Source organism: Dreissena polymorpha, chromosome 14 (assembly GCF_020536995.1).
Source record: "Dreissena polymorpha isolate Duluth1 chromosome 14, UMN_Dpol_1.0, whole genome shotgun sequence".
In the NCBI taxonomy this organism is placed as follows: domain Eukaryota; kingdom Metazoa; phylum Mollusca; class Bivalvia; order Myida; family Dreissenidae; genus Dreissena; species Dreissena polymorpha.
In genome coordinates, this window is record NC_068368.1 from 73,925,982 (window position 1) to 73,942,531 (window position 16,550).

The following is a 16,550-nucleotide window of genomic DNA, read 5'->3' on the forward strand; positions in this document are numbered from 1 at the left end:
AAAGCTATATATATTTTTCTATGCCATCTTGTCCCCTATACTACAGAATTTGATGTCCCCTAATTCTATTTTCAGCTGGCATATCCCCCCATGTTAAAAAATCTCTATGTCCCTTCGTTCCTTAGTTGCTGGCTAGCAAAAAAGGCACTGGATAGACTGCTGGTAAGTAGAGACTAAGTGTTGCAATTAGTAAGTTGAAGTGTTTGTTCATGGTGCATATTTAATGTAATCTTATACTTGATATATTAATGTAGGCTACAACTCAGTAAATCAATGAATACATAAAGGCTACAACTCGGTATATCAATGTAGGCTACAACTCAGTACATCAATATATTAATATGGGCTACAACTCAGTAAACCAATGTATACATGCAGGCTACAACTCAGTAAATCAATGTATTCATGTAGGCTACAGCTCAGTAAATCAATATATAAATATAGGCTACAACTCAGTAAATCAATGTATAAATTTAGGCTACAAATCAGTAAATCAATGTATTCATGTAGGCTGCAACTCAGTAAATCAATGTATTTGTGCACTTCTCTTCTGAATCAGTTAACTTTTGTATATAAGTTTTAAAGTGCGAAACTACACAATAAGGTATTCTATATTGAATCATTTGTTATGGTTCAGATTATAAAATCGGCAGTCTTTAGACCATCTCAGCATTACTTTACATAGACATGCCAAAAGAAATGAATTTGTGTTTGAAAATGTTACATTATAATAACATCTGGCTCATACATGTATGATGTATCAACATATGGTCCTTGTTCTCGAAAAAGTTAAATTTATGTGCGCAAAGTATTATCCCACACTAGCCTATGCAGTCTAAACAGGCTTATCACTAGTGACACTTTTTTTTACTAAATTGGGTTTCTGCTAAGAAGAAACTTTAAATGGAAAATGCATTTCAGTTAAAAAATGTTGTCCCAGATTAGCTTGTGTGGAGTGCACATGTTCATCTAGGATGCACATGCATTACCAGTAAGCGTGTTTTTCCCATTGCAATAGCTCATATACAATAAAACAATTTCAGAATGATCTTCATCGGACCAGGCAGCGTTTCCAGACCATCTCCGTGACTTTGTCCCAGCAGTGCCTGGTGCTCATAGCAACCATGTGCTGTATGGTATTCACCACGTAAGCAACGTCACCAAACAGGCAAAATGAATGTGAACCTTGCTCTGTAAAAAGAGGGTTTAATGCATGCGCATATATTGTTGTCCCAGATTAGCCTGTGCAGTCAGCACAGGCTAATCAGGGACAACACTTTCTGCAAAAGAAAAAGTCGCCTCAGATTAGCCTGTTCCGATGGCACAGGCTACTCTAGGACGACACTACATGTATACGCACATGCATTAAACCCCTTTTTCACAGAGGAAGGCTGGTATTTTATGTTCAACAACTCAGAGTTTGTTTTATTGATGCCTAAACAAATTGAAACTGAGTTTAAAAGTGTTTTGGATGTTTTATAAATGACTTTTTGTTTTTACCTATTTTTTTGAAAGAAAGTGTGCAACTAGTCAGTTTATAAAACATTGTTATAAAAGGTTCTTTGTGTGAAGATGTTACGGAAAAGTTTGTTTGAAAGTCTAGTAATCAGTTCAAATAAGAATCTGAAATACTGTAAAAGCATTATTTGTGGGACATTAAGTGTAGTTGATTTTGTGGGTTGATCTACAAACACATTGGAAAATGACCGATACAGATTACATAAAAAGTATTTTCATGCTGCCAAATTTCAAATGATCTTACAATATTATGTTGAACTTTCTGATGTCTGTTATTAGTATGTTTCACTGGTCAACATTTCTGTCAGCTTTATCACTTAAGATTTTAAGTTTCTCGTTCTGAAAACTGGGATTAATTCATGTGCGTAAAGTGTCGTCCCAGATTATCATGTGCAGACTGCACAGGCTAATCTGGGACGACACATGCATTAAGCCCAATTTTCTCAGAACAAGACACCATGTTTGTAAAATGTTGTCTTAGATGAGTTTTTGTAGTCCACAGTTAATCAGGGGTAACACTTCCGCTGAAACAGATTTTTGTTAAGAAGGGAATTTCTTTAAACAAAAAAATACCTTAAATGCGGAAAGTGTCTTCCCTGATTAGCCTGTCTGGACTGCACAGGATAATAATCTAAGACAACATTTACATACATGTTTTAAGCTAAGTTTTCTCTGAATGAGGAACAAACATTTTGTATTCATTTTAAGTCTTTATTTTCAGTATCTGTGGTGTTGAGCACATCCAGAGGGCAAGTTCCTCCAACCGCCTTAAGTTCTTTGATGCTCTGTACTATGTGATCGTGACGTTCTCCACAGTCGGGTATGGAGATATCTCGCCCGACATCTGGCCTTCCCGCTTGTTCATGATTGTGATGATTTGTGTGGCGTTTGCTTTAATTCCCATGCAGGTAAGAATCTTTACCTTGTTATAAGTAGGCTGTATTTGAAGTCTAAAGTGCGCCTTCTGAAGAATAATACAGTATTTTTTATTATACCTCACTTTTATTTACAATGCTAAATAGGGCTGTCACGATTCACAGGTGTATCGGTATATCGCGGTGCATGTCGTGAAAAAAATCGCACAGCGGTACGGCGTTGCCGCACCGTTTTTTTAAATATTATTATATTAGCACAGATATAATTACATTACATAATTATTTTGATATAGATATCGTTTTGAAAACTGTAGAAACGATTCAAAAGGGCTAAATAAATAATCCATTAATATCCAGTTCAAGCAAGCGCTTCCACTGGTAGATGTTTAACTTTCACGTTTAAAATACGGCAATGTATGGGGCGTACCTTTTTTGGAATTTGGGACAGATTTCCTTTGCAAATAAGTTCATAATTATCCAAAAGATGTTTACTCTATTTCTTATTTTCTTTCTTTAGTATATCGATCGTTCAAAGCATGGCACTTCCGAATCATGTTATCTTAAGATTATGAATAAGTCGAGCAAGAGTCAGAACGCTACGGATTTTCAATACTGGGCCTGCTGACTCCGCATTTTAAACATTCCCTTGAAGCGTTCGATTTACACAGATTGTAGTCACAGCTATTGTAAACAACATGGCGGACATTTTAGAAAAAGACGCGAATAACAATAACAATGACTACTTCTATCAAGTTTATTACAGTTTCTTTTACAGTTTCTTGTCATACTATGATACCAGTGTTTTCTGATTATTGAGTTTAATAAAGTTTGTAAAACTTGTTATTCTGCTGTTTTCTTCACAGATACATATTCTGTAAAATATCGCGGTACGTACCGCGATACAGTGTTGCCATACCACCATATACCGCGGTACGCTCACGGCATCGTGACAGCCCTAATGCTAAACTCCCATAGGCCATTGTGACATAGAAATACTGTCAGACCCGGCGGGAATAAATTAACTGTCCAAAATATACTGTATCCCGCTGCCATAGCAATCACGTGCCACCAGCGGGAAAAAATTTTCACGTGCAGAATGTTCGAAAATTATACTGTCCCATTCGCACATGCACAGTACGCAGTTTTGCGTGTCTGTTGTATTTGGATAATTAAAATATCGATTGCAGCTGAAACTGTGCTGTAGAATAGATTAATGCCATTATTTAAGCTTTGACAGGAGTCAAAAAGAAAATCAATTTAGTATAAACGACACGCTTACCTCAAAGGCAACTTTAATCCAATGCTATTAACAATTAAGTAACAACGATATACACTTCCAGTGTCTGTTCTTATGTTAAAGTGTTATGCATGACAAACACACAATCCGAAATACGTTTTGGATTCGCTCGATGTTTTAAACAAATAATTATTTTACTGTTAAAAAAGCCACCACGTCCATATTGTTGTCCCAAAATGTTTCGTCACAGAAATGACGTCACACAAGTACGTCATAAATTGCGTAATCAAGTGATGAAAATAAAATACGGAAAGCTGGTTCTGTAATATATTTTTAAAGAAATAATTGACAACTAAGAAAATTGATGGGATAAATTGATAACTTGGTCGGTGCCGAATAAAGCGAAGTTCATTTTGCTCTGCCCGTAAATCTGAACCACTCAACATATAAATGGTTGTTCATTGCTGAAATTAAATTCAATTATTGAATATTAAAATTGTTCATGGTTCATATAAATTGTTCATGTTTGAATAGTTTATTCGGTATAATAAAATAAATATTACATGTCTGACAGGGTGACAGTAAATTTGTCAACTTTCGGAAAAATACTGTCAACCTTGGCTTCGCCTCGGTTGACAGTATTTCCTCAAGTTGACAAATTTACTGTCACCCTGTCAGACATGTAATATTTATATAATGTTACAAAAAAAAGATTATGATAAGTACTTATTAAATGATTGTGGGAATGGGACAATCAGTAAAAATGGTAAAGTCTGAATAAATGAAAAGTGTGTGACATGTTTCTATGTGCCTGTACACTATTGGGAATGGTAGCGTTGTTTCTCAATTCCTAACACATTTCCCTTTAAAACCAAAGTGAAAATGGCTTTATAAGCCAGGCGCAGGCTGTTGAGGTTTCAAGCTGTTTGCAGCTAATTAGTATCTAATTGTTGGGAATGAAGCCTTCAAAACTTTAATGTTTTCGAAATTTAACTTATTTTATTTTATGCTTTCTGGTAGTTTATAGAGAAATATCAGTGAATTAAAACTGATAACTTTATTGTTTCAAACAGTGAAAATTATCAGCAGGGGACAAACATATTTATAAATGGCACTCGTCCTGCAGGACAAGTGCATTAAAATTTTCACTTGTCCTGCAAACACATGCACTTGTCCTTCAAATATGTGTGAAAGAAAGATTGCAAAGGACTGATATGACTAACAATGTTTCCTAAATCACTGCTAAAATGCTGCTTACTTAGATATTCATGCCAGCTGATCACAGAAGAAATGTTAACTTACTTTATTTATGAGGAACACAAAATAAATAAATGAAGACAAATTTGTTTTTTCCTTTTTCTAATGCTTGCGTGCTTTCCATTTCGGATGGTTGAACATCGCTCCTGCCCCCTTTAAAGAACACTCGTATGTCAGACATTTTTCAGATGAAATTCAGACTGGTTTAAAACCGTACTTCGCAGTAAAATAATTCTTTAAAAAAATCAATACTTACAGTGAATGAAGTCAGATGGTTCCCTGTCAACATGGACGCGCAAAGTTTACACCAAAAAGCCAATATTTACTCGGGACACAGTCTCGCATAACAACGCGCACCTGCTGTATGAAATTTACAATTACGATTTCCGGTTCATTCGCGTTCTACTTTCGGAATAGATATGCTTCAAGAAATGATTTTATTTAATGAAAAAGAGTCTTACTGGTCAGAAAATACATATTTTAACATCAGTTTTTTTTCACTCGTCCTGTAGGACGAGAGCTTTAGGGAAATTCACTCGTCCTTTCAAGATTTCACTCGTCAATACGAGCGGACGAGTGGAATTTTTGAAATTATCAATAATTTTCACTGTTTATTGTGGAATGACGTCATTTTTTGACGAAATGACGTCATTATCTAAGCGAAATTCTTTAGTCAAACTCTTTAACAATGTATATAAACTGTGAAAAAAAAGCATAAAATAATAAGAAAATTTGTTGGATTCGGTTGAATATCGATTTTAATTCACTCGTGATCATAGAAAATATATATTTATTAAATATTATTTTCTATGATCACTCGTGAATTAAAATCGATAATCCACCAAACCCAACGAATATCCTCTATTTGATTTTTAAAGTGATTTAAGGGTCAAGACATTCATATTGCGTGCCTCATTCCAGATTCAGACTATAGGCTCTACCATTGTGGAGCGTATGAAGATGGGCAGTGAGTACTCAGAGCGTCGAGCCTCAGGCAACAAGCACGTCGTGGTTGTGTCTCGCACCCTGCAGACCGAAACCGTCATGGACTTCCTGTTGGAGTTCTACGCTCATCCAAAACTCGAGGTGAGAATTTGATGTGTAACATGTAGAGACACTACACACAGAGACAAAGTCTGGTTGTTATTATCCCTCACCAGAGGCGGAGGGATATTGTTTTGGCGTTGTCCGTCCCGCTGTCCGTCCGTCCGTTCGTCCGTCCATCCGGCACTTTTGTGTCCGGAGCCATATCTTGGAAGTGCTTTGGGGGATTTCATTGAAACTTGGTATGAGTATATATATGCATAAGAGGATGATGCACGCCAAATGGCATTAACACCATCTGGTAAAAACAGAGTTATGGCCCTTTGTATCTTGAAAAAATGCTTTTTACTATAGGCACTTTTGTGTCGAGAGCCATATCTTGGAAGTGCTTTGGCGGATTTCATTGAAACTTGGTATGGGTATATATATGCATAAGAGAATGATGCATGCCAAATGGCATTGTACACCATTTGTTAAAAACAGAGTTATGGCCTTTTGTATCTTGAAAAAATGCTTTTTACTATAGGCACTTTTGTGTCCGGAGCCATATCATGGAAGTGCTTTGGGGGATTTCATTGAAACTTGGTATGAGTATATATATGCATAAGAGGATGATGCACTCCCAATGGCATTGTACACCATCTGTTAAAACCAGAGTAATGGCCCTTTATATTTTGAAAAAATGCTTTTTACTATAGGCACTTTTATGTCAGGAACCATATCTTGGAAGTGCTTTGGCGTATTTCATTGAAACTTCGTATAAGTATATATATGCATAAGAGGATGATTCACGCCAAATGGCATTGTACACCATCTGTTAAAACCAGAGTTATGGCCCTTTGTATTTTGAAAAAATGCTTTTTACTACAGGCACTTTTGTGTCCGGAACCATATCTTGGAAGTGCTTTGGCGGATTTAATTGAAACTTGGTATGAGTATATATCCCCCGCCAGAGGCCAGAGGCAGAGGGATATTGTTTTAGCGTTGTCCGGCTGTCCGTCCGGCTCAAGAACCTTCCTCTGTCTTAGTTTTGAGTTATTGTCCTTCGTCCGTCCATCTGTCAGTATGTTCATCCGTCCGATTTGCACCCATCCTTAAACAAAGCATATGTTGCGGGGGATATCAATTCTAAGAATTTGCTTGTTATTTAAAAATGTGATTATACATATACACATTTGCCTTTTGTTTCAAGTTAAATTAATAATTTAAAACATTTATCAGCTTTTCCATGACAATCTTGCTTTATATTTTTATTAATTACCTAACAAGTCTGTTTTTCCCACCAGGAGAATGTGGTTGTACTCATGGCTGCTGATGCTATGGACATCAACATGCAGGTGATCTTGAAGGATCCGAAGTGGTCCCAGCGTGTTGTCTACATGAGAGGATCAGTGCTCCGAGACACGGATCTCAAACGCTGCCGCATTGCCCAGGCTGAAGCGTGCTTTATACTGGCCCCGAGATACCTGGAAAACAGAACTATTGCTGTGAGTCTTGAGTGGTTTTGGTATTGTTTATTGAGACTTGGCATTTTTATGTCCCCGAAGTAGGGCATATAGTGATCGGACTGTCCGTCCGTTTGTCCGTCCGTCCGTCCGTCTGTTTGTCTGTCTGTCACACTTTGTGTTTAGGTTTTGAAAAATAACTCATAACTTCTATGTCGCTTCAGATAGCAATTTCATATTTGGCATGCATGTGTATATGGACAAGGCCTTTCCATACGCACACACATTTTGAATCCTGTGACCTTGAACTTGAACTTAGGGTCCGCGTTTAGGTTTTCAAATCTGTGTTTAGGTTTCGAAAAAAGCTCATAACTTCTATCAAGCGTTTATAGGGGGCATAAGTCATCCTATGGTGACAGCTCTTGTTTCATTCTATAGATGAAGCCGTATAAAGGTAACATTTGTTCTGAAAGTTGTTTCATCTTCATTTAGTTCCTTCCCCCCCCTGCAAGCAAAAAGAAACTCGTAGATAGAAATATTATTCCTCTGTCAGTCACAACAAATAAGACTTTTCCCCATATTCGGTTTTCACATGCTATTTTTTCCCTGATTAGACATTGTTTAACAAATTTCAGGGAAGATGACATTTTGAAATGTATTGTTTGAAGTTTTTAAACCAACAACCTCCATGATTATTGTCCCCTACCGGTTTCACCGGAGGGGACTTGTGATATTTGCTCTGTGTGTCTGTCTGCATGTGAGTCTGTCTGTCACACTTTTCTGGATCCTGCGATAACTTTAAAAGTTCTTCACATTTTTTCATGAAACTTGAAACATGGATAGATGGCAATACGGACATTATGCACATCATATCATTTTATTCCTAAGTCCAAAATTCTGGTTGCTATGGCAACAAATATATAAAAAAAGATATTAAAAAAAATCTTACAATGGTGGAGCCGGTAAGTGAGCAAGTTTTAGCAAGTGTAACAACTCACTTATTTATAATTTCTGTTGTCTAGGACCAGCACACCATTCTGCGATCCTGGGCTGTGAAGGACTTTGCCCCAAAATGCAAGCAGTACATTCAGCTGTTCAAGCCAGAAAACAAGATCCACGTGAAGTTTGCTGGTAGGGCAATCAGTTTTTTTACTTAACCCTGTACGGCAGACTTTTACCAACAAGTTAGTTTAGTTTTAACTTATTTAGTTAAGCTCAATTGTAATCTACAGCCTTAGGATTATTTAAACCCTCTCTAGTCTAGACTGTTTCCGTGGGAAACAGGGCTTGTTTTCCTTATTTAGTTATGGCCTATAATAGACCCTTCCCTTAAGAGTCAGGTCCCTTCTCCAAAGAGAATTTCTTTAAAATAATGCGATTTTCCCTAAATTGCAAGCTAACTTTGGGAAATAGTTTACCCTTTCTCCGTTTTATCAATATTTTTCCACAAAATTGAAAACCTGCCCCTTTTCTGAAATCCAGAAAGAAAGCCCTGGTAAAACAAGAACTGGTGTCTATGGGGGACATCTGAAGAAGGCTCTTAGAGTGGTGATAGAACTCATGACCTCCTGTTTGCTAGGCAGACAATATACCCACTACACCATGGTTACATGTTAGAATGCCCAGAGGTCTCGCTAAGGATTTATACTAAAGGATACCTTACGCACTGAACTTTTTATGCCCCTGGGGTGGTATATAGTTTTTTAATTGTCCGTCAGTGCGTCCGTCCGTCAGTCAGTCTGTCCGTCCGTCCGAAATCTTTTACATTTGTCATAACTTTCGCAATATTGAAGATTACAACATGATATTTGGAATGCATGTGTATCTCACGGAGCTCCACATTTTGAGCGGTGAAAGGTCAAGGTCGTCCTTCAAGGTCAAAGGTCAAATATCTGGCTTCAAAGTGGCACTCAAGGGGGCATTGTGTTTCTGACAAACACATCTCTTGTCTGTCTTTAATTTACTCCCTGACCATCAGCTTTTAAGGGTATTATATATTTGTCAAGGATATTTTCTGCGCTGTGCTTAAAAATGTATTGTTATATGAGGTTTTAAAGTATGAACTTCATGAATGTTAATTTTTTTATAATCATGAAAGACAGTAATGCAAATTATTGGAGTTGTAAATCAGTGAAAAGGCTTGGTAAATGTAAGCCTTCTTAATAAACGTCTGTGTAGTCAGTACTTAACATTTTCCCTCTCAGATATGCATTTGGACTTTGTTATCACTTAGTATATGAAATACAATTTTAAACCTTTCTTACTAGATTCAAGTTTTAAAGGCTTAATTTCCATCCTTACAATACTGATGAGCAGCAAATAGCATAAAACCTGAACAGCCTGTGAGTTAGTTGCAGAATTTTCTTGTTTTATTCTTGTTGAACATTTTCACTGTGCTTCCTAGCAAGACCGGTTTAATTGGTATTCCCTATCTGTTTTATTTCAGAGCATGTTGTTTGTGAAGATGAATTTAAGTACGCCTTGCTGGCCAACAACTGTCTCTACCCTGGGTTGTCTACCCTCGTCTCACTGCTGGTGCACACCTCTGGAGGGCTGTAAGTAGTCTCACTTGTTTCTTACACATTGGGCAAATACACATGTCTTCCTTTTTTGCAACTTTAGTGAAAAAGTAGACCCTTGCTTTTTATGCATGAGGCAAAACAAGAGTGGTCTCCCTTGCCTGTTACTTATTCGGTTAAGAAGTAGTCTATATTGTTTGTAAATGGGTAAAATAATAATCTTCCTTGTTTGTAATTCCTTGATCAGACCAATAATAGTTTCTCTCCCTTGTAACTCATTCCATGAAAAAAATTGTTGTCTCCCTGCTTGTTATTTATTAGGCAAAAATGTATTCTCCCTTGCTTTGTTATTAATTTTTAAAAACAGTAGTTTCCCTTGCGTGTTTCTCCGTGTGTAATAGAGTTATCTCCCCTGTGTGTCTCTTTCTGGGAAAAAAAAGCAGTTGCTCTTGTTTATTACTAATGGGGCAAAAAGAGTAGTCTCTTGTGTGTTAGTAATTGTCGAAAAGAGTAGTCTCACCAGGTTACTACTCATTGGGCAAACAAGAAGTATCCCTTACTTGTTACTAATTTGGCAAAAAGAGTAGTCTCCCTTGCTTGTTACTCATTGGGCAAAACAGAGTAGTCTCCCTTGCTTGATACTCATTGGGCAAAAAAGAGAAGTCTCCCTTGCTTGTTACTCATTGGGCAAAAAATAGTAGTCTCCCTTGCTTGTTACTCATTGGGAAAAAAGAGTAGTCTCCCTTGCTTGTTAAGAATTGGGCAAAAAGAGTAGTCTCCCTTAGTTCTTACTCATTGGGCAAAAAGACTAGTCTCCTGTGTGTGTTACTCATTTGGCATAAAGAGTAGTCTCCCTTGTGTATAACTCATTGAGGAAAAAGAGTAGTTTGCCTTGTTTATTACTGATTGGGCAAAAAGAGTAATCTCCTTGTGATTTACTCATTGGGTGGAAAAACAAGAGTACTCTCCCTTGTTTGTTTCCTCTTTGGCAAAAAAGGTGTATTCTACATTGCTTGTTTTTCATTGCATGATTGTTGAAAACATGATTTGTCAGTTTCCAAAGTAAAAATTAACCTTGTAGGTTGTCAATGGAATACATGATATAAAAAACTGTTTGGTTATATCTTAAAACATTGTTTTCAAGTGGATAATAAAATGAAAAACTGTAACAGTTATAAAATAATTAACACCTATGTTTTACTTTTTTTTTTTAATTATAATTTAAAATGCTTTTACAGAGCTCTAGATAAGGATTTGTGAAATTAGTACCGGTACTGCCAGTGACAGAAAGAAAAGGAGTAACGCTGAAAATCAATTAGTACCTGTACTACCATATCCAAAAATACAGGTAGTACTGTACTACCTGTGTTCTTGGATATTGAAGGATGTATAACTGACTTTTCAGAAACATTTGCAACAATTATAATAAACATATTTAGCTTCTTTAATTATGATGCAAATACAAAACACATAAATACTCATAACTAAATACTATTTCTTCATTTTTATTGACAAAAACACAAGCCAACATGTAAACTAAGTAATAGAACACTAATATCACTGTCAGAAAAGCTTAAGCAAACACTTTAACTGTCTGTAATACTAATACAGTCAATCCGATATTAACATGTTTTAGCCTTTTTCCTTGGTTTATATGCTTCACAAAGTCTTTTCTTTCTCCTTTTCTTGTCACTTAACCATTTTTTCACTGCTGGCACTGGATCAAACTGCTGCAGCTGTGGTCCAAGCATACTGATTTTAAGAAGAACATCAAGTTTATCTGTACTTAAAGTACACTACTTTTTGTTTATGAAAAGTCTGTATAATACAAACCTTCATAGGCCCACACTGTGCTCAATTTACAAGGCTTAGCAGCACTGCGGCAAATTTTACAATTTAGCCGTAAAACGCCTTCAATTTTTTCTGTTACGAGCCAATCATATTTTGTTTTCCAATCCTCAACAATTTTGGTTCGGATACGGTTCCCATCATGCTTTCTTCCTTTTTTTGCCACCAATGCAATTAAATTGTCCAATATCGGGGCGACAATGTCATTTTCTGCGCTAACACATTGGATTTCATGATGGTTAGACGACCTTATGTAGCCTAATAAAGTGTATTTTTGAACAGAAAGCGGCTTAGCTGGTCCCCCTTTGCGCATAGGGTCTCGGGTCGTTTCGCCCTTAATCCCGTTCGCCCTCTGTCACCCCGGGTCGTTTCGCCCAGGGTCGTTTCGCCCTTAATTACAAGTGGGTTGTTTCGCCATTATTTAATTATTATGTAATATAAGCCTTTTGTAAATGATTCTTTCGCTCCGAATAGTATTTGTTTAACATATATGGAAAATTAAGATTTTTAATACAAATTTTATTATAAATTGCAATTTTAATTTTGTACATGTTTATCATATATGGGAAATTAAGATTTTTCAATTATTACAAATTTGATGTTTGCTCAATTATCCGTTTGATTTTAATTGCAATTAATTAACGGAAACGTTATGATTCATTGTGTTACAAACGTAAAGTATTACGATTCATTAGTTTGGCAGAGGTATGATGCATTGATTTGCCAATTTAAATAATTTCGGGACCAATTTAACAATTATCAAACACACTTAGATCGGAAAGGACGTGTGATCAGATGATTGACTAATTACTAGCACAGAAACATCAAAAGGAGACATTATAAAGGCGTGATAGTCATATTGTTTTTGACGGGTTTACGGGTATCGAAAATGACGCGACGGAATAGACATACATATTAAAGCCCAGTCTCAAACTTTTAGGTAATTTTAATTAACGAAAAGCGCCGTTAGGTTTCAGACCAACCAATCTCGCCGCGCTGACCCGGACGTATCGATACGGCCAGACGTTTTTCGTAAATGCGTAAAAGGGATATTGAAGTCGTAATTGTACGGCCAGTTTATAAAAATAAATGCGTAAACCTTCATTAAAAAGCCGTATTTACGGCTGTACGGCCCTTATCTAGAGCTCTGCTTTTAAAAGTATGACATACATTAATTTGTTAAAATCAAATCAATAAACTGTTCAACAGTCTAGGCAATATAAAGGGTTACTAAGGGCTGGAAGAAATGGAAAACCTGTGTTTTGTTTGTGTCTTGCACTTGTTTCATTTAATTTAAAGAAAAAGTAAAAAATTATGCTGTGGTAGTTCAAAAACAGCTTATTATTAGCTCGTCTGTTTTCGGAGAAAACCTGAGGTATTGTCATAGCCAGTTCGTCGTGTACGTCGTCGTGTCCGCCGTCCGCGTCGTGCTAAAACCTTAACATTTTTGTCAAGGTTAATTTTGAACATTTAAGCTCTAAAATCAAAGTGCTTCAACCTACAGCTTTGAAACTTCATAAATAGCTGCACCTTGATGAGTTCTACATGCCACACCCATTTTTGGATCACTAGGTCAAAGGTCAAGGTCACTGTGACCTCTAAAAAAATAAAAAAATAAATCTAAAAATTTCTGACAACCTTTCATTTATTCAAAACTGCTCTCGCAGCTGAGCGTGGCACCCGTTATGCGGTGCTCTTGTTCTCTTTAGTATTTTTTTTTTAAATATAAATAATATAAAAATATTTTTAATAATACTGTCACAAAACGCAACATGGAATAAAAGTATTGCTTTGTAAATGTTTTAATTGAAAGTTTATAGAGAAGTGTGCATTAGTTATTTAGTAACTCTGGTATAATTAAAAAGAATAACCTAAAAATGTTTAATTTTGCATTTTTGTGCACTAATTTTGCTACATGTTTTACTAATATATTAATTGTATATTACTTCTGCGTTGAGTGCTTGCAGTGGTTTTTAATTCCACTTTAAGCACTTATTTGCTATATGCATGGTGTAATAACATGCAAAATAAACTCAAATACATTACCTTCAAAATATACATATGTTACATACACACACTGCGTATGTAAGAAAAATAGAGTTGTAAGGATGAAAACATAAATGAGGCGTGCTCTGGTAAAATTGGCTAAATGCATGTGAGTAAAGTGTCATCTAATATAAGCCTGTGCAGAACACTTTAACTCTTTCAGTACTGGAACCAAATTTTGAAGGCCTTTGCAAACAGTTTGGATCCAGATGAGACGCCACAGAACATGGCGTCTCATCAGGATCCAAACTGTTTGCTATTCTGATAGTATTCTTTGAAAAAAAATCGAAGAAAATGCTAATTTTAGAAATTCAGCAGACGACATTTTAGCAGACGAAAAATTTTCTAGCATGCAAAGGGTTAATGGTATTTTTCGTTCTATTCTTAGCTAAAAAACAGTTTAGCAGGAAAATTTCATCCCTGATTAGCAATCTGGGATGACACTTTATGCAAATGTATTAAGACCAGACTTCCCAGAGCAAGGTTAATATATTGTAGTTGTAGTTCTTTGTATTTTTGCACTATTTTACTTGATTTCTTTTCACCATCCCTTGTTTTTCACATAGATATGGCAAAGGTTCTGTTGAAGGAACTATACGAAGGTAATTGAATTAATCACCTTTTATATATTTATGAATCGGGTGATGACACTTTCTGTTTCACTTGTCATAAGAATGCACCCCTGTTGACTAAATCTTTCAGTATATGAGGCTTTTGGTGGAAAAGGCTGCGTAACCCTTTATTACTTATATACATATTTCAAGGCATTCATTTTTTTTGTAGTCCCTCAGAAAGTTAAATTTGATCTAAGACCTTTTTTACTAAATTCAAAATTTAAAAGTTTTTTTCTATCCCTTAGATACTGATGAACAACAAATAACATAAAACCTGAACAGATTGTGAGTTACTCGCCAGTGATTATTTTTGCTTAAAATTACCGCCGATATTCGGCTGCTTCCCAATTGCAAAAAATGACGTTTTTTCCCACAAATCTGACCATAATTTCCCAAAAAATGACCAAATTTTCCCAATTAAGCCAATAAGATTACAATGTCATTTAGCGTTAATTGCGTAGAACAAGTGCCGATCGAGCTTGTCGATTCTTCGCCGAATGACAATTGACTTACGAATGTTCGCGAATGTAGCCGAATATGATTTTACGTTGCTATCCACACATCTCTCTCTATATTGCGGAGGATACCGACAAGAGTCGATGTATCCCGATTGTTAACGCCTGTTTTTACACACGTCCAAGATGGCGGCAAGCAGACGAGAAGTTTGCGATAAGCAGCGAAAATGATAAATAACACTAAAATTAACAGCGGATATCACATGGTTGTTAGGAGATAATTTAATGTGTGTGTCAATTAACGCAAAATACTATGTTTGAGATGAACAACAACACATATTTATAAGAAATGTTCACAGTGAACGTGCGTCACAGAAATCTGTGTCGGGAAATTGGAGTTCACAAAGTTAAAGCATTTAAGATGAGTAGCGTTCGAAAATGGAAAGAGACAAACATGATTTGATTTATATGTTAGTAGATCTGTGTATATTCAGATTCATATGCATATTCTGCTTTATTATGTTTGTCACGCTGTATAGTTTAGTAAAATAGCATTGAACTGAGGATGTCAATTGTGCAAGATATTAAAAGGTAAACAAATGAAATGTATTATTTTAGCTCCATTTAATACAACATTAACACAGCAAGAACACAAAAGCGTGTTTGTTAATATTTGTTAATGTTTACACCATATCATATTTTACTTTAAAAAACATCCTGAATTAAATTCATACTCTTAAAGAGATTATGATTAAATCTTAATGGTACATGTATATTGAAGAATCTATAGATTATTGCAAGTTTAATATGCATGTGGAAGGATATTAATTAAACGTTGTAAGAAAACATGAAAGCAACTCTTTCAAACACTGTCAAACATGAACTTAGCAATTTTTATTCTGTTCTTATAATCATAGTTATAATGTTTCCCAATTTCATGGTTTATCGCGCTATTTTTCCCAATTTCGTGGTTTATCGCGCTAATTTTCCCAATGCAAATGCCACAGGCTGTAACAAAAAAAAGCAAAAAAAATCACTGCTCGCAGTCTGTTGTGGTTTTATGCTGTTTGCACATAGCCATTATTTATTTTCCTCAGAATGGGAAAGGGTTAAAGCTTGTTAAGTTTCTTCCCAGATTGGCCGGGCACAAATGTGAAAAATCCGAAATCAGCCTGCACCTGCATATATAGGATGACACTTAATGCATTTGAATTATGCTTGGCTTTTCCACGACATGCCTTGTTTACATTAAATTTTTGTTCCTCTTAAAATGCTGGTGGCGGGATGCTTTGATTATTTCCTTCTTATTATACTCCTTTATATTAAGTAAAGGGAGTATACTAAAATCACCGTGGACGTCTCTTTGTATTCTTGTCTTAGAATTTTTTTATCATTATTAATGTTACTTTAGAATTTGTTAGCAAAAAAGTACATATTTGCAACTTGAACATCTACATTGTGTAGATGTGGCATATTTGGTGTAGAACATTTTTTATCTCTACTTATTTAAAGACCCTGGGGTCAATATTGGCCACACCCGAGGGTCAAATAGTTTATAATTATAGACTTACATTGAAAAGTAACTAAAAAACCTTTTCTTAACGCCCTAAGGTTTGATATATGATTATTCTTGTTTATATGTAAATACACAGGGACCAGGCTCTTTTAAAAGGGGGTTCAATGCATGTTGGT

General features: G+C 35.8%; 1 protein-coding gene across 1 annotated transcript in view; it reads left to right on the top strand.

The window, feature by feature from the left end:
- The window catches only part of LOC127857484 (potassium channel subfamily T member 1-like), a 158,984-nt gene that overhangs the window by 114,029 nt on the left and 28,405 nt on the right, over positions 1-16,550 (top strand). The window contains exons 8-15 of the mRNA XM_052393879.1: positions 76-162; positions 1,044-1,147; positions 2,240-2,426; positions 5,809-5,973; positions 7,218-7,418; positions 8,399-8,507; positions 9,823-9,931; positions 14,356-14,391. Of these exons, the coding sequence (XP_052249839.1) occupies positions 76-162; positions 1,044-1,147; positions 2,240-2,426; positions 5,809-5,973; positions 7,218-7,418; positions 8,399-8,507; positions 9,823-9,931; positions 14,356-14,391 (998 nt within the window). The remainder of the gene's footprint in view (positions 1-75; positions 163-1,043; positions 1,148-2,239; positions 2,427-5,808; positions 5,974-7,217; positions 7,419-8,398; positions 8,508-9,822; positions 9,932-14,355; positions 14,392-16,550) is intronic.